General features: G+C 38.8%; 1 protein-coding gene across 2 annotated transcripts; it reads left to right on the top strand.

The window, feature by feature from the left end:
* Positions 1 to 1424: 1424 nt before the first annotated feature.
* NAE1 (NEDD8 activating enzyme E1 subunit 1) lies at positions 1425 to 17500 on the top strand (the record flags this gene model as incomplete). Of its 2 annotated transcripts, none has more annotated exons than XM_082005578.1 (20): positions 1425 to 1480; positions 2640 to 2773; positions 2826 to 2886; positions 3792 to 3822; positions 4417 to 4488; positions 4785 to 4864; positions 6017 to 6126; positions 6474 to 6583; positions 7162 to 7224; positions 7485 to 7548; positions 8654 to 8745; positions 10035 to 10094; positions 10184 to 10317; positions 11945 to 12020; positions 12379 to 12422; positions 13468 to 13550; positions 14589 to 14681; positions 15188 to 15302; positions 15378 to 15427; positions 16507 to 17500. In XM_082005578.1, the coding sequence occupies 20 exons, from the start codon at positions 1425 to 1427 to the stop codon at positions 16614 to 16616; spliced, it is 1638 nt and encodes a 545-aa protein (XP_081861704.1). In that variant the 3' UTR covers positions 16617 to 17500. The 2 variants fall into 2 exon arrangements, with proteins under 2 accessions (XP_081861704.1, XP_081861705.1); XM_082005579.1 differs by having other exon boundaries at positions 2640 to 2743.
* Positions 17501 to 18432: the final 932 nt, after the last annotated feature.

Below are 18432 nucleotides of genomic sequence, written 5' to 3' on the forward strand. Positions count from 1 at the left end.
CAACAGAGCATTCCTACAAATATTGTAGCAGTCACTGAAATTTCAACAGAAGGAAGGATTTACAGTGACATAGCAAACACAAAGCCTGAGAAAAGTGAACTTTGGAGAAGATACTGTACATGGGAAAACAAAAAGAGGAAGCACTATATTGTATTACAACCTTATATGCAAGCTATAAAACACTAAATTATAATCACACTGTTGCATAATTTATTCTAGCACATATATAGAGAATTAAATTTACTAAAGAGAAACAGATTAAAAGGATAATAGAATACCCTTGTATGGGCTAACAAATCATCTGGAAGGATGCACACATTTTAGCACCTGTTGAAACTTGTTGAAACTTAGTGCCATAGATGTTGGTTGAAATTTTGAAAGATGTAGAAGTTTTCTCTTTTTTTGTACACTTTCATAGTACAATCTATGTTAGTCCTTTATGGAAAGATTTTCGTAACAGAAGTACATAGATACAACAGATTTAAGATTTTATTGTCTCAATACTAAATAGAAGTAATTGTAATGAAGTACACCATCTCTGCAAGATATATCTAAGCCGATTTTTCTGAATGCAGGTATCTGCTGGGCTTCTGACTCAGACTGCTGTAAAATGCTTCAAACTTCATACCAGAAGATGAAGTACCCATTTTGAATACAAATTCTGGGGACAGCAACTTATTTTTGGAACTACGTTCCTGAAGGAAACAGCATCCTGCGCTTCTAATGCTGGTGACTCCCATCAACTTCAGTGTCTCCCAAAGCCACCAAGGCCTGCTTTCTCCGTGCCATTTTTTTTTTACCGTTTTCCCAACTGCCGTCTCAATTTCATTGAACAATGGCGGCAGCTCTTCTCATAACGCCACCTCATTTGGTAAAATCTCCGTGTCAACACGAATGCTTTCACCTATTTGCGCAAGATTCAAGCAACACTCGCGACTGGCAAAAGAAGCCACGGGACGAATCCTGCAGCCCCGCAGCGCAGCCTGAGGTAACCCATGATACCGTCCGGGAAACCTCGGGCCTGGCACGCCGAGTCTGGCGGGCCCGGCCGGGAGCGCGGCGGAAGCCGTAGGGCGCTTTCAGCGCGCGACGGAGGGCGAGGAGGCGTCCGTGCTTAACAGCGCCTCGTGAGGCGCAGCTCTCAGGCACCGGACTCCTCCCGCAGGCGTCACCCGGGCCAGGCAGGGGCCCGCAGCGCGCCGCCCGGGCCTCGCGGGCGCTTCCGGGCCCTGAGGAGGAAGAGCGCGGGCTAAGCCGCGTCCGCTCGGCGGCGCCTGCCGCTCCTCTGAAGCCTCCACTTCACCCAGCCCCGCCCCGCCCGGCGCGACGGCCCCCCAGCGCCCCCCAGCGGCCTCACGGCCCGGCGACCCCGCGCATGCGCCCGTCCGCGCCTGCGCAACGCCTGCTGCGGGGAGCGTGCGGCAATGGCGCAGGCGGGCAGGGCCACGCTCAAGGAGCAGAGATACGACCGGCAGCTGAGGTAGCGCGGTGGGGCTGTTGCCTGCGCCTGCCCCTGCCCCGGCCCCGAGCGGCGGGGGGATGCCCGGGCTGCCGCTGGTGCCTGGCTTTGCCTGTCGCTGCAGGCCGGGCTGGGGACCGCGCTGCCGCGGCTCTGGTTGCCCAAGCGCGGGCCTCCTGCGTGCCCGCCTGTATACGGAGAGGCGCGGCGGGCGGCCGGCCCGTCTGGGGCAGCGCTTTGCGGGCAGGGCTGCTCGCCGCCGCCCGCTGAGCCCCCGGGGGCGGTAGTCACCGGCTCCGGCCGCCCGGGTCGTGCCTTGTGGGTGACAGCGGAGCCGTGGAAGCGGGCGGCTTGCGTCCGGCCGAGGCGTGCTGTTGCGGGCCGGTCGCTTCCCGTGTTCGCCGAGCCGCTGCGTGAATGTCTGTGGTAGCACAGGGGGAAAGGCAGGAAAGAGCAAAGTAAAATGCGAGAAGGGCGGCTTGTACGGGCGCCAGCCGGCGTTAGGAGTATGGCATGGGGTAACTTTCACACACTTGCATACGTTTGAAGGTCTTTAGTGGGAGTTACAATGCTTTACTGTGTCTCTTTAGTAACTTTATTTTTTTCAGCTGAAGAGAGTTAAAACTACTGCCCGTGTGAAATGGGTGGGGTATTTGTGAACGAGTACAGTCACGTCCCGATTTCAGCCTGAATATTATTTTGTCGATGTTTTAAATATGTTACCAAACTCATGAAGGCTGAGTTACATCTGCTTGTACGTTTCAGTGCCTTGTATTATAATATAAAAATGTATTATTTATAACAAAACTTAAGAAGAATAGAGCCTTCAGTTTTAGGATAAAATTGTGTAAGGCATTTTGACCCATTCCGATTTTTAAAAAGTTAAATATGTTACAACAGAGAAAGGTGTGCACATTCATATGCTGTAGAGCATAAAGATGGATAAAACGAAATGTCAGTAAAACCCGAGTTACTCTTTGGAAAGTTTCAAGTTTGTCACAGTAAGCTTTCTTACGGAAAGCTTGTTTTGGTTAGTGCCATTTAGCCCCTTTTGGCAGTGAATGGAAAGTAGTATGCTGGCCTCCATTTGTGATTGTTTAAATCTTTTTAATTTCTTTATATTGGCTTTACAATTAAAATGAAATAATTTCAGAATGTTTCTGTTTCCATCCCAATATAGATTGTGGGGTGACCATGGACAAGAAGCTTTAGAATCCGCGCATGTTTGTGTGATAAATGCGACAGCAACGGGAACAGAAGTACTCAAAAACTTAGTACTACCAGGTGAGCAGATACTGCATCTGCATTTTCTTTGTAATGTATCTGATAATTTCATAATTTCATAGTAAATTTTTTTCCCCCCAAGGTATTGGTTCATTTACAATTGTCGATGGGAATCGGGTCTCTGGAGAAGATGTTGGAAATAAGTAGGTTTGTTACTAGTTTCTGATACTTCTCAATTTGTGACAGGGTTCCATAAGTACTTCTTAAGAAATCCTATAAAATTCTTAATAATTTTAAAAGCCTCTCTATGTCTCTCCAAGTCTGTTGTGGTTTTGGATGTTTGTGACACATACAGCGTGCACGATGATTTTGATATTAGCTGCTAAATTTTACTCTTTTTTTTTGTTGCTGTTTTTGTATCTTACATTTGCTTCACGCACCAGGTTTAAAAAGGCAATGGTCTACTCAGTATAAAAGTATTTGCTGTAATCTTGGAATATGACAGCGCAAGATTTGCTTGTGTTTCAGCATGGCTAAATGTATTTTATGTAATCTTGGTGATGAAAACAGCTTACTTTTCATTAGTTTATCATTGTGAAACTGTGACTGATAGCCATTTATTAGCTTTCATAGCTTCACATGCAGCAGGGGAAAGGATAAGGATCTCTTTACAAATCCTGTAAAAAATAATTTGTTTACTGATTTTAGATAACATTGTCTTAAGGTTGAGGTAGATACCCACAAATACATGCCTACTTACAGGGGTTATATGGGAGAGAAGGATATTCCATTACCTGAAGAAATGAATACTACTGGGTCTTCAATTAGCCTAGTGAAAAAGAATCTGCAGTGTGATCCTGGCTTCTAGAGGGGTTTGGCATGTCTTATTTTTGAGATTTGTGGCTCAGGCCTTGGAAAGTTTCCTTAAGAAACTGATCATGAGGAAAATATAACAGTGGTGGGCAGAAGAAAAGCAGATTTAAGGGGGAACTTGGTTTGTAGTGTATTACAGTCAGCAACATATTCTGCATTACAAAATGTATCTTTAATGTTGTTTTTCTTCAAAATAAAACTTCATATGTAACTCTTTTTCTTGTGTCCTTTTCAGTTTCTTTCTACAAAAAAGCCATATTGGTCAGGTAAGGATATAACAAATGTCACTTTAGGTGAACTGAAAGCATGAAAGTGTTGAGTAAATACACAAATGTAGTATTATGAATAATGCTAAAACCATGTACGTATAGGTTAAAATCCATTTATTCTTTGACAAAATTCCCCATGCTTATTTTTAAGTTGCTCATAAGTGCATAGATAAGCAATTCTGGCAAGACTGAATGGAAAAAATGAACAGGATATGGTTAAGAAAACCTTTGGAAGGATAAGGTGGAAGAGAATTGTGCTTGAAGGAGTAAAGCTAAGAGTAGAGAGGTGGATGGGGGGAAAAATCACAAACCCAATAGAGTATAAAAGGCATAGGTAACTCCTGGAAATTAATAAAAAGCTGTCACATATTTCTTGTTTTTGAAATGGTATTTCTAACAATGGTCTCAAACAAGTGCCTGCTGTTAAGGGATTTATTTTTTATTCAGATAAGCAAGCCTTGGAATAAGAAATCCTAGCTTATGAAGAAGTCCTTTTTTCTTTTTTTTTAAGCATGTAGCATATGTAGTGCTGATATACTAGATAAATTATGTTTCAAGAGCTTAAACGTTGTTTTGATTGTTCTGAAACAGAATCGTGCCCAGAGTGCCACAGAGCTCTTGCAAGAATTGAATAATGATGTTTCTGGAAACTTTGTCGAAGAGGTTTGTTTTCCTAAATTAGTTGTGTGTTTCTTGTTACACAATGTGATAAAAGTATGAAATAATAGCTATGTGTTGTCTTTGTAATGTTGCAGTTTAAGTAGCTTTATGATAAAACAATATCTGAGGAAGATCCTAAGTTATTTGCAAAAAGTCAATTTATGTATTTTAACATTACTTTATAACTTCCTCGTAATTTTATAGCTTTCACTTAACACTTTACATGTAATGTTGAATGGACTTGCTGTGTATGCAGAAATTTTCAGTGTTTCCTGACATTCTTTTTTTCCTACTTTTAGAGTCCAGAAAAACTTCTAGACAATGACCCTTCCTTTTTTAATCGGTTTAACTTGGTGGTTGCAACGCAACTATCAGAAAGGTAAAGAGTCATCTAAAGTTGTTTGTTTTTATTCAGTTGTAAAAGCAGGTTTCAACTGCAGGCTCTTCTTGCAGCAAAACTTACGCAAACCAGAACTCTGTTGTTGTGAAGGAAGGTTACAGTAAATGATGGCATTTTTCTGTGGCAGTTTTTATATGTTAATACATAGTTTAAAATCTCTTTCAGATCCATGCCTGACTTCTAGGTGCTGTCTCTGGTTGTATTTGTCTATGTCAAGTACTCTTTTGTAGTGAAAGTTGTTCCTGATCCAAAACCGCTACAAGTGTTCTTATGTAAACCCTAACAGATAATAGGATCTATGATACCTTTAGATTTTTGCAAATGTATTTTATCCTTTGTATAGCTCTTTCCATTCTACCCATGTATGTAATTATATTGCCCATCTCAACTTTGTCAAGACCAGAAGTTCTTGATTTTTATTTTTTTGACCTTTTCCTGCTGAGAGGCCGCTTGCATGCTGCCTTCCAGCCAACGGTACAAATGAAAAATGACAACTCTCAGAGTATTGAGAAACTTGATGGAGTAAAGCATGCTTCTGTTTCAGTAGGCAAGCTGCCTCCCCAGAGGCAAGAGATTGCTGCGTAGTTGAATAGTTAAACCTTGCTTTTGTAAGAAAGTTGTTAATGCTTTATATATTTTCTCCCTCCGCCTACTTACAGAGGAGCTAGAGATACTGTCTCTTGGAGAAATAAGAGCCAACTTGGCCTCTTTGAAGTGGTGATTCTCTTGCAGGCATTCGTGAATAAAGAGTATTTTTAATGTGCTATTCAAAACCCCTCTGATTCGCATTGTCCTTACTGGAAGTTATGTTTGTGCAACACACAGATCTGATTTTTTTTCTTCCCTCCGCACCGCCCCCGCCCCCCCCCCCCGCCATTTACAACTCAGTGAAATTTTTTCTCTAATTGATATTTGAAGGATGGTGTTAAGTAACGTAATGGATAAATACATTTCCAACCTAGTGTAAATTCACATATAAAATGAATGACTTTAAATGTGCTTAGAATCATAATAATACTAGAGTTCTCTTATAGAAAATATCTCTTTCACAAGTGACTTGTACAGAGTTAATTTTATAGTTAACTGTTATCCTCTTGTACATCTCAAAAAAAAAAATGTTTTTCCTTACAGTACGTTGCTGCGCTTGGCTGAACTTCTCTGGAATTATAATGTTCCTCTGCTGGTCTGCAGGACTTATGGACTCGTTGGTTATATGAGAGTCATTATTAAAGAACATACAGGTTAGAGGGTTTTCTGAGATAAAGACTTTTAGAAAAGGTTTAAACCTTCAATATGTAATGTCACTTTGATTCCCTCCATCTTTATCTTGTGATGTATTTAGTATTTAAGTCTTACGTAGTTTGCAGTTCATCACCAGGAGCATTCTTTGAGGAATTCATAGAAATTATGGACTGTAAGAAATAGTAAAATTGGAGATTATCCTGACATTAAAGTTAACTTGCACAAAACACTTACTTTGAGAATTGAGCAGTTAATCGAGCAGGGGGTGCACTGCATTTGATGTGTAACTCTGTTTTGAAGGCCAGGCATAAAACTGTGAAATGCATTGTGTAATTTTTTTTCACAGTTGTTGAATCTCATCCTGACAATATGTTAGAAGATCTGAGACTGGACAAACCGTTTCCAGAACTCAGGGAACATGTTCAGTCTTATGACTTGGATCGCATGGACAAAAAGGTTGGTATGTGGTTTGCACTATGTGCTTTAAGACAGATGCAGACACAGAACAGGGGTTCCATGAAAACGACTCTTGCAAGATGACTTTTTTTAGTGCTGAGTCTCATCTGAGCAGAGGCAACTGTACAGTCAGTTACGAGGTACTATTTTTTTGCCTCTGCCCCAAATGTTACAGTCAGTATTTAAATCTTAAGCAAGTGGGGTCTTGGGAATATTCTTGGACAACTTGATCTTTTGTTAGATTGATTCTCGCTCACATCCCCCTTTTTTATGATTTTTATGATTACCTACTGCTGCAGAGCTTTGCAGTGTGGGTATTGATGCATAACGTAAGTTCTACTCCAGAAAAATATTGGAGAACTTGGCTCAACCACCCATAAGTAAAGAAATAATAATTTAATAATTTGTTTTATAGTAGTTAGAGAATGTTATTTTTGAATCAAAATCTGGAACATGTCCTGTGTTTTTACAACAGTGGCAGGGATGTTAGCAGTTTACATTTAAAATAGGTTTTTAATTTGTCTCCTGTTTTTATCTGTTCTCAACTTGACAAAGATTTCTCTGTTGTTTAATTACAGGATCATAGCCACACTCCGTGGATTGTGATTGTAGCCAAGTATCTAACAAAATGGTTCAACGAGGTATATTGCAAAACTGCATAAGTCATCGGTCTGTTGTTGTTATGCTTTAGATACGTCTCTTATAAACTAGATAATTATTTTGGCAATGTGTAACAAATAAAGAAAAGAAGGTGGAATCATAAAAAAAAAAAAAAATTATTGATGGAAGCACAAGTGAATGTATGTGAACAGTGGCAAACTCCTAGAGTTCATCAGTCTGAACACAATGAGGTTAGTAGTAGATATTTTAAAGAAAAATGTTTCTGTGTTTTTAAATTTAGGGGAGTCATCAGTTGCCTAAGAGTTACAAAGAAAAAGAAGCCTTCAGACAACTGATTCGGCAAGGTAATACATGTCCTAGGAGTCACTTGTTCATACTGGCAGAAATATCTAAGGCAATATCTGAAAAAGAAGTTCTGTCAAGGTTAACTTATGAAAATCTGCTGGCATATACAGTATGATTCTTCTGATAAATGATTGTTTTATACAGGTGGATTTTAAGATCCCAGGTTTGCTTATAAATGCAATTTGGCAGTGTTATTGTTTGCTGTTTAAGGTTAAGAGTTTGTTTTGATTTGGGTAGGAGGAGAACCTTAAGAGAAAATCCTGTAGAAGATGTTGATGTTCAACATGGAAAATGTGACAAAGAGGAAAGCAAGTGGCTTTTGACACTGAAATTGTTATTAACTTCAAGAATTTGGTTGGTCAGTTGACCCACCAAACTGTTGGTAATCATTGCAGCCCTAAATAACTAGTCTAGCGAGAGAAAGATTGTGTAGCTACTGAATACACTGTAACCAGTATGTGAACAGACTTCATTTTTGCAGATGTTTCAATCTAACACCTTTTGCAGCTGCTAAAATTAATGAGGCATTTTTAAGATCTAGAAATACATTATCTTAAATGACTGTGGAATAAAAACATTAGCTGAATTTTTTGCATTTCTTCATTTAAAACTGGCCTATGTGCAAATTGCTGAGTGGTTTTGTCATACTTATCCCCAGGTTGGGCTAGGGAACTGATCTGACCTGTAGTAATTACTACAGGTAATTTCCATTTCTTGGTCTGGCTTGCTGTGTGGGTTCATAAGCGTTTGCCAAATTTGACAAAAACACCCCAACACAGTGTGACTGAGGATGGGAAGGAGAGTTGAATTGCCTTTTTACCACCATCTACATTAATACAGTTATTTTGACACTTATACTCTTTCTCAAACAAATAAATGGGTATTTTTTGGTAAGTACCTTCTATTTAACATCACAGGAATACTAATCATATGCAGAATGTATATGTAGTTAGTTTTATCAATACATCTTACTCATAATTCAGTTTTTTGCTGATCAGTTATTGTGCCACAAATAAATACAAAGCCAGTCTGCTCTGTTGGCAAGACCTAAATGATGAGATGTAATTCAAGGGATTTTGTATTTTTAATTTTTTTTTCAATAAGGTATCTTAAAAAATGAAAATGGGACCCCAGAAGATGAGGAAAACTTTGAAGAAGCTATAAAAAATGTGAACACAGCCTTAAATACCACAGAGGTAAAATAAACGTTTATTTGACAAAATTTAAGAAATTTCAGCTACCTTGTTTTTTCAGAACATATTCTGTACTTTTAGGACAGGAATTCAGTTTGCAACACTTATGTTTAGGTAAAACAGGATTAGTACAATTTTAAATATTGAAATAATGTGTAATAAAATAGACCTAGACTAGGTGGCACTGTAACTTAGGGAAATTCTTTTATTTCCTTGCTCATGCAAGGAAGCTTGAGCTGAAGACTTGAATTCCAGTATAGGATGAGTCAGTAACCAGTGTTCATTAGTAGCGTATTCCTATCTTAGACTTTGTCAGATTTTCTTTTACAAGTTAAACTGTAAAGTGTTTGGTACAATTATAAAGAATTAGCAGTCACTGGTGTGGATGATGGCAGATTTAAATACAGCATTTGTTGAAATTGTGCTATATTGAAGCCACTTGCTATAGTATTTATTCTGTATAGAAGTGCTGCAAGAGACCTTTGACTTGGCAAATTCAGTACTTCCCTCTTGAAGAAAACACGTTACGAAATGCCTCTCATAAACTGATGAAGCTTAAAAACATTAAAAGTGACGTTTTCATTGTTTTAAAATAATCCTGAAGTAGTAACTCATGGTTTAGAATTGACCTCTGATTTCCTTAATCTCTCATCCGTGGTAAATTGCAAAATCTACATAAGGTAAAAGCATATTCATTCTGTGATTCTTTCTAGATTACATTTAATTTTTATTTGAATTGTGCTGATCCTCGCTTGGGTCAGTTATTTTTCCCAAGAAAGCAAAAGGTAAAACTTGGTGCTGACATCTGAGCCACTACAAGCTGTGTCCCAGGCTACCAGTGATTTACTTCAGTTTATGTGCCATACTGAACTGCAGCAATTAAGGAGTTTAAGGAGTCAAAACACTTCTACTTTTGCAGCCCTTCTTCACTTCCCCGGCCTTTTTGTTCCTCTGTGTCTAGCAGGTAGGATGGGCAGCTGGGACTGGTAGTACCTTCTGCTGATGCTGCTACCAGTTTTGGGTTTTTTTAAAATCTGCCATGTAGATGATGGAAATGAGGTGAGATTCTGTTTGTAATATTCATACTGATCAGAAGCATGTGCCTTCTTCTCAGGCAATGCTACTACTGGAAATATGTCTGAGAAGCACTGCCTAAGATTCAGAAGGGATTTTGATATGAAACTCTGAGGTCGCTTAGGGTTGGATTTCCTATGTAATGGGTGTTGAGATAATTCAAGACATGGAAAGTCACGTAAATACAAATCCAAGTTACTTTTTTTTTTTTCCCATAGATTCCAAGATGCGTTGAAGAGATATTTAATGATGATTGCTGCATCTATCTTACTGAGCAGGTAATGAGTAATTAAGGGTAAGGCTTAAATGTAGAAAAAGTGTCATAAATAACATTTGTGTTACATGACTGTCTCTTGTGCATTTGCAGTCACCCTCCTTCTGGATTTTGGCTCGAGCTGTAAAGGAATTTGTGGCAAATGAGGGGCAAGGAAGCTTGCCTGTCCGGGGCACTATTCCTGATATGATAGCAGATTCCAATAAATTTATCAAATTGCAAAATGTGTAAGTATAAAACTTTCTCTGTAATAGTTACTAATGATGATAAATGGTGATGACTTCAGACCTCACAAAGTGTGTTAATTCCTGTTATTTAAAAAAAAAAAGTGTGTTTCTGGGAATGGGGTGATGAGGGGTGTGGGAAGCACGGCAGCCTTGGGGCTGTCTTCTCCCTGTATAGATGCTTTCTGCTGTTTGGAACGAAGGCCTAAGCTTTCAGTGCATCCCAGTTTCCTAAGTTTGGGTAGTACATTATCATTTTTCTTAGTTTCAGATCTAGTAAAGACCTTCTTATAGATAGTAGATCCTATAGCGCAGCTACTGCTGTCCAAAGCAAATTGTTGCTTAAACGCAGCCTTTGTTTTTTCTCAATATGTATGTCAACCTGGTTACAGAAATTCTGGTTTCCTAGGTATTTAATCCTAAATACTTAATTCTAGTTAATGCCCTTTGAAGGGATTGCTTGGTAGATGAGGAGGAGCGTGAATGGACATTAACTGCAAATTCTAAACAGCATCAGTGTGGATCAAGATTTTAGGAAGGCCATCTTTGAATGCATGTATCCTCAACATGCATTATTGCTTACTATTGCTGTGCATCCTGGACATGATGCAAATTATTGTGCCAGAAAGACTTTCGTACATTTGTTACCACATTTTTTTGCAGTTGATTGCTGCTTCCTCTTTTTTTGTCTCTAAAAAGAAGCACTATCTGGCAGAAGGCTTTGTTAAATTTACTGTCTGTGCAGTTGCGCTGTTGAATTGTTCAAATAGGAAAGTATTATTTCTAATAGATTTTGATTGTTTCTCCATATCTGAAATACAGCCTCTACTAGAAAAAGAATTGTGTGTCTAATACTGTTTACTAATCAAAATGAAATCTGTAATTTTACATGTGCATTCCTCAGAACTGTGACAAATAGTGTTAAAGGTGGATATAAAAATACAAATCTGTTACATGTCTAAAATAATTGATTGCTATTGCTTCATGGAAGTTACTCTGTGTAATGACAGTACAGCAAAGAACTTGTATCATTATTTTACTAAATGAAACCATAATTGCTTGAATTTGCACAGATACCCTAATTTGTAAATCTGAATTCTATAAGCATCAGTCCTGAGTTTCCAGATCATTGTGTACTTCAGTTCTCAATTCCAATAAGTATTACAGGGTTTTAATTCGCAGATAAAACAATTACAGTTCCTTAAAATGAGCTCTTAAATTGAAATTTTATTAAATACTGTGTTGTTGAGTTGTTTGCATTGTCATAGGTCTTAATGGAACTAATATGCTATGGCTCCAAATAATAAAATACAGAAATCAATGAAATATTATAAGTCTAATGAAGTACATAGATCTGTTCTGAAACTACTTAATATTCTTCCTCTGACTGTTTGTGGTAATACTCATTTTAATTTTAATGAGTTTCTAAGCCACACGTTTAGTGAACAGCCTCAGCCATGACGAACAGTCACAGAGGGAGGTAATAAGAGCATTCATGGCCTTGAGGTAGCTCACTTCCATTCATGTGGCTTGTATTTTGTCTTTATAATACAAAACACAAAGAAATGGTCTTGACTGCGAAGTTGATGGCTTTATGCTGTAATTATTAAGACTTCTTTATTATTAACAGATACCGTGAAAAAGCAAAGAAGGATATTGCTGCTGTGGGTAACCATGCTGCTAAATTGTTACAATCCCTAGGCAAGGTAATTACAAATGTACGGCCATCCTGACAGGATAGAAATATTTTTACTTTGATGTTCTGCACAGAAATAAGTCACAGGAGACAGATAAGAAAAGAGAAGGCTTAATTACCTCATTCTCTTTAAAATGCTTAAGTAAGTTCTAATGAAATTTAATATCTGTGATCTGTTCTATTTATCATTTTTGGTTTAGTCATATAAAAGTAAAAGGCACACAGGGATATATTATTTACAATTTAAGATACCTTTTTTTTTTTTTACAAGAACGACTAGTTCTTTCACAAAGAGTGTATGAATATCTCTGAAAATAGAAATTCTCTGGTCTTTGTATGTACTGGAATGAGTATATTCTCTCTTTTAGGCACCTGAATCTATTTCGGAGAGAGAATTAAAATTGCTTTGTGAGTATGCTTGGATTCTCTTGCTGTGTTTATGCAAATTATCAAATAATCAAAACCTTTTGAATGATAACGTAGTTACTGATCAGTAACCCAATATTTGAATTTTTCAAATAAGTGCTTAGCAGTTGCATACCTCATCTTCAGTGGAAGTAACAGATGTCCAGCATCTCTCAGTAGTGAGTATATAAAGGTTGGCTTTTAAAAGGCAGAGTGTTTTTTCAGGTCTGAAAAACAGGTAGCAGATGTTCTCTACTTTCTGTGATTGGTACTTAATCAATCTTGCCCACTCTGTGATAACTGACTTCAGAGTGCAGGCTCTGTAAACTTCGGCTAGTCTGAAACGGTAAAACACCGGTGCAGTGAGTAGTACTGTTGATGGCAATTTAGGTTAGTCTGTTCTCGATGTGTGTATATGTCCACAGAGCAGCCTGGCTAAGTCTCCCTGCAGCTGGAAAATTTTCCTGTAAGCACATAGCCAAGAGCATGCTGCCCCTGCGTTGATAAATCATTTGCTGGGAGTTTTGAGAACCTTGCAGTAAGTTGTTTTTGAGCGCTAGGTAGTAGCTGCACATTGGGTTGTTTCCTAGCAATGGTACTGGAGAAGAACCTCTTCCCACTCATAGCTGAACTGGTAGAATATTAATTGAGAATGTGTGAGACAGAGGTAGATGTAGTGGAAGATGAAAAGAACCCATGTTCATATGCAGCATGGAAGAGGAAGACATGAAGTTTATGGCTGTGATTGATGAATTGCTATAGAAGAGCTACACATGTTGTGAGCTGTTACATTAACATGGCAGATATGTTTAGATTCCAGAAGTAAATAAGCACAAAGTATTTCACTAAAATACTTGTTATCATAGACCCAAATGTTGTTTAATAGACTTCATTACTGCAAGCTACCCAAAGAAACAGGAAAGTATTAAATGAAATTATGGTAAGTCTTTCATGTTTAACACATCAGAGACACAGACCTGCAAAGATTCAGTAATTGGTGACACATTCAATGACACATAATGTACTGCTTTTTGCACCCTCTGCTTAGGCAGCAACTCAGCTTTTCTCCGAGTAGTACGATGTAGATCTCTGTCTGAAGAATATGGTTTAAGCACTTTTAACAAGGATGAAATCAGTAAGTACTCCTTTTTGGCAAGTAACTTGAATTGCATTTTCAACTTGAAATAGTTTTGTGATCAAAAGGAATTGTGTTACACGTTCTGTTTCATCATGCAGTTTTATAATTTGGCATCAACTAGAAGTATGGGTTTTTTAAGTCTAGAATGTTAAATTTAATTTGATTTTGAAAGTTCAAAAGTGACCTTACAGATTAGTGCATGTTTCAGTTGGTTTTTTTCTTGCAGATTTCATTTTTGATAGCACATAAATAAAACATTGTTTTCTTCACTTTCTTTTCTGTACCTCAGTTGTTTCCAACAGAGCTGGAAAGGGGCTTTCACTGACCAAAGATAGGAGAATAATTCTTGGCCCCTCTCAGCTTATCTTTTCAGTATGTGAACTAACAGACTAGTTACTTAATATTGCATTTTAATTCTTGAACCTGCATAAATTAAAAAAAGAGGCTGGAAATACTTTTTATTAAAGTTTTTGTTTAAACTGAGCTTATAGAAGTCCTCTGAATGTTTTGGACAATATGTATATACAAAGTGTGTACATTTTGTGTATACATGTGTTTTGTAATACTTAAAATTTAAGTGGAAGCTCCTAGAGTTAGTTGGTAATATGCACTGTGATTTAAGTAGTAGTAAGTATTTAGAAAGACTACTGAGCTGTATGTTAAGGGATGTAAGACCTGTTGTATAATTATAGTCATTACAGTTAAATATATGTGTTTCAATCCCAAAGTTATAACTAGGGAATATCCAGTTTAATGTTATAGCAGCTGTCAGAGTTAAAACATGAATATCTTCACTGAACAGTTTATATCAAATACATACAGTAATGGTTTTGTCGTAACACTCTGAAGTCAAAATCGTGTATCTGACAGTTGACTCATTGCAATTTGCAGTTGCAGGTTGTTTTCATTAAGGTTTCTTTTTATTGCAGATTTTTGCAGTTTAAGTACATGGGAAATACTTGATTTCAAGTAATTAAAAACCTTTCTTTCTCCATTTCATCTTTACCAGCTAACCAATTCTCTTGCTGATTTCAGTTTCCCATATGGATAACCCAGACAGTGAACTAGTGCTGTACTTGATGCTACGGGCTGTAGATAGATTTTATAAGCAGCATGGTAGATATCCAGGTATGTTAATACCAGAGCTAGTTAACCTCATCAAAAGAAATATGAGGATCCAATGGTTACTATAATACTATTTATAAACTACAAATACAGCATTAGTTGAGGTTTTGCTTTCATATTAATACAACTTAAGAATGTGAAAATTGAAGTGAGAATTTTTTTCTCCTTGGGAACTTAAGGAATTTATCTGAATTGATACCATTGAAGTGGTTTGCATGCATTATGAATCAGTTCAGCTATGCAATAATTTGTCATTATCCTGAGTAGCATCAACAGACTATTCAGTTATTACTGAATAATTGTCTAGTATTAATAATTTATTTTATTAATCAGCTTAGAAACTTTCAGAAAAATAAAGCTGTCATTTAAACTCGTTAACTTTGAATATCATAGAATCTTTGGTTGGAAGGGACCTTTAAAGGTCATCTAGTCCAACACCCCTGCAGTGAGCAGGGACACCTCGATATGGTATTACAGTTTTGTGATGAAACAGTTAACTTATTTTCCAGGTGTCTACAACTACCAGGTGGAAGATGATATTGGAAAACTAAAAGCCTGCCTTACTGGTTTCTTACAAGAACATGGGTTGTCTGTAGTGGTGAAAGATGACTATGTTCATGAGTTGTAAGTATTTTATCTTAAGTGTCACTTTGTTGGTAAAACTGACCTGAAAATATTAACTGTTACTTTGCTATCCAGTTGTCGCTACGGAGCTGCTGAGCCACATGCTATTGCTGCCTTCATAGGAGGTAAGAATGTCACTATTTCTAAGGTCCATACAAACAAACCAACCTGCTATAGTACATACTTGAGTCAGAATCTCCAGTTTTAATTACTTTGTGTTGTCAGAGCAAAGACTGTAATCATAGACTCTCGTCAGAGATAGTATTAGAACAAAATCCTTCCCCTTCATTCTCCAGGTGTGACTTTCTGTGGTGTATAGAAAAAGTGGATACAGCAAGGGTTTAAAGCCAGTAAAAGAAATCAAATAAGCTTAAAAAAATAATCTCAGTAGATACATTTTTAAGCTACTAAAATTGATTTAAAAATAAAATGCTTGAAAAAAGCTTTGAGTTAAAAAGAAAGGAAAGGAATAATTGTAGAAATATTAACACAATACATTTCTTTCTTAAAAATAACACAATACACTTACTTTTAAGTATCTATTAAATATAAATAGCCTTGATTGCTTACCTGAATTCAGTATGTTTTAATGGATGCTCCAAATTGATGTATTGGTTAACTTTTCTTCTTTATTTGGCTTCATGCAGTGCTGAAAATAATTATGTATTAAATACTCTGTATGTAGGAATTTTTTTCCAATTAAGCAAAACTTGGTATGTGCCATGCTTCAGAAAAATGTGTAAAGATAACTTCTGGAGAAATTACAGAATGTTTAATACTTACATGAGCATACCAAGGGATCACAGTGAAGTGACCCTTCAATTAATTTTACAGTTCAATTAAAAAAAAAATATCAGGTACAGTTGAACTTCTCAGTTATCTTTAGAGAAGTCACAACTTGCATGGGTCTGCTCACACATTTTTAGTCTTTGTAGATGTATATGTACATGGAAAGTATATGCAGCAAAGCATATGTAAAGCTAACTTTTGAAGTAACAGCTTTCTGACCTTCTTTTATACTGGGAAGTACTGAAAGGCATTTTTACCTCATAGGAGTAGTATCAGGTGCTTCCCAAGTAATTCCAGTGTAGTGAGTTCTAGATAAATAACATTCTATTACTATTACTTAAATATGATCTGCTAACTACCTTCTGGGTTTTTGTTTGTTTTTAATCTTTTTGGGGTTTTTTTTTCTCTTTTACAGGAGCTGCTGCACAGGAAGTTATCAAAGTCATTACAGGGCAGTTTGTAATTTTTAATAACACCTATATTTACAGTGGAATGTCACAGACTTCAGCCACTTTCCAGTTGTAGCACAACGATCTCACATTTGTTGCCACCAGGCGCTGCTGCTGCGTTCTGTAAATACTGTGGTGTTCTGCCACTGACCGGACCGCTCTGTTATCTATGAATTCAAGTTCCTTTATTTGTAACGATTTTATCTTTTTTTTTTTTCCTGAGGACAAATAAAATCTTACCAAATCATGATTTTTTTTTTTTAAATCGAGAATTTTCGGATGCACCTTTGAAAGAAAAGAGCAGCAGCTGTGGTAAATTGCATTTACAAGTTGGCTTACCTGGTTTGCAGCCGGGCTGAGTCTTCCTCAGACACACACAGAAAAGCGGCTTTTCAGAGTGAGGGGGAAGGACTTGCAAAAGGTGGAAAAAGGCTAATGTAACGTTGGTGGTGTGCGGACCTGGCTGGGGGAAGAGCTAGGGGAAGCGGCATTGAGTTTTATTTTTTTGAATTACCAAACTCCTTTTACCGAGTTGGAGGACCTTAGGGACCGGGCGCAGGCGCCTGAAAGCGCGGTTCTTCCACCTGCGGTCAGTCGAAGGTTCTCTTCCAGGCGCCCTCTGAGCCTGGCAAACGCAAGCGATGACTAACGGCGCGTGGGGGCGCCGCGTCCCACAGCCGGAGTGTGGGAGCGCGCCGCACCGAAGCCAGCGGCCGCGTCGAGGCGCGGGTGGCGCGCGGCGGAGGCCGAGGGGCCGCTCGGGCCTGAGCGGCGCCGCCGCCTGGGGGCGGGTGGCGGGAGCCGGCGGGTGGCGGGAGCCAGCGGCCGCGCGCCTCGCGGCGCGGCGGGAAAGGCGCGTGGCTAAGGGCGGTGTCTCGCCTTCCTCAGGCCCGCGGGGAGGGCTCGGTGCGGCGGGACGGGCCCGGCGTCGCCTTCCTGGCTGCCCAGAACCCCTGCGGACCAACAGGTAGCTAATCCGTGCCCTATTCCCCACCCCTCCCGGAGACTGGCAGAAGAATGCTTTTGCCGTTTCATCTGTAGGCTGTTGTCGCCCCTCCTTTATTTTTAAGTATTTTATATGTTCTTTTTGTATTTGGGATGATTTGGAGTGCTTGTTAAGACTTCAAAGTCGAACTCTGCTAATGAGCTGTAAATCGCACATGGCTCAATTTGAGAGGGAGGAGGGATGGGATGGGATGAATGCTGAAGCAGCACTGGAAGACTTCAAAGGTCTGTTACACTGCGCAGCGTTTCTCAAAACTCAGAGGATGCAACCTCAGCTGCTGGCGTGAATTATAATTTCAATAGGACACCAACGATCACGACTTCTTCCACTATACAGGATTTGACCACTGGGTTTTAAAGAGGAAAAATACACGAGACGGGCTGTTTTGTGTCCTGGTGGGGTGTGCAGGGGCGAGTCTGGCAGCCCCAGGCCCTGACTGACTGGGGACATTCCCACCGCCCTCCACCTGAGCTCTGCTAACCTCCTGTCTCGGTCTTTCCGAATGTTCAACCCGTGTGCTCTTATGCCGCTGAACTAACAGATGAACATACCTCTACTTTTTTTTAAAGAGTTTGTTTTTTTTTTTTTTGAGGTGTAAAGGGATGTTACTGACTTATTTTCCATAACTGATGGGGAAGAGGTAATCTCTTATTTTACAGGCAACATTTGCCCGAAGTCTGTTGCAGCAAATCCTGTTACTTATCTTTCCATCTCTTTGTCCTGTGATGCAACAACAGAGTTAAGCTATTTGCATATTAATGTAGGTTGGCTTATAAATATTATTTTGTGTACCTTCCATATGTTGCAAAAGAAAAAGATCCAGTTAAGGTCAATACATATCTTTCTATAGCGTTTAAAAAATGTGCTTCTCCTATTAAAGGCTCTT

This window comes from Phaethon aethereus, assembly GCF_964289735.1.
Source record: "Phaethon aethereus genome assembly, chromosome: 13".
In the NCBI taxonomy this organism is placed as follows: Eukaryota; Metazoa; Chordata; class Aves; order Phaethontiformes; family Phaethontidae; genus Phaethon; species Phaethon aethereus.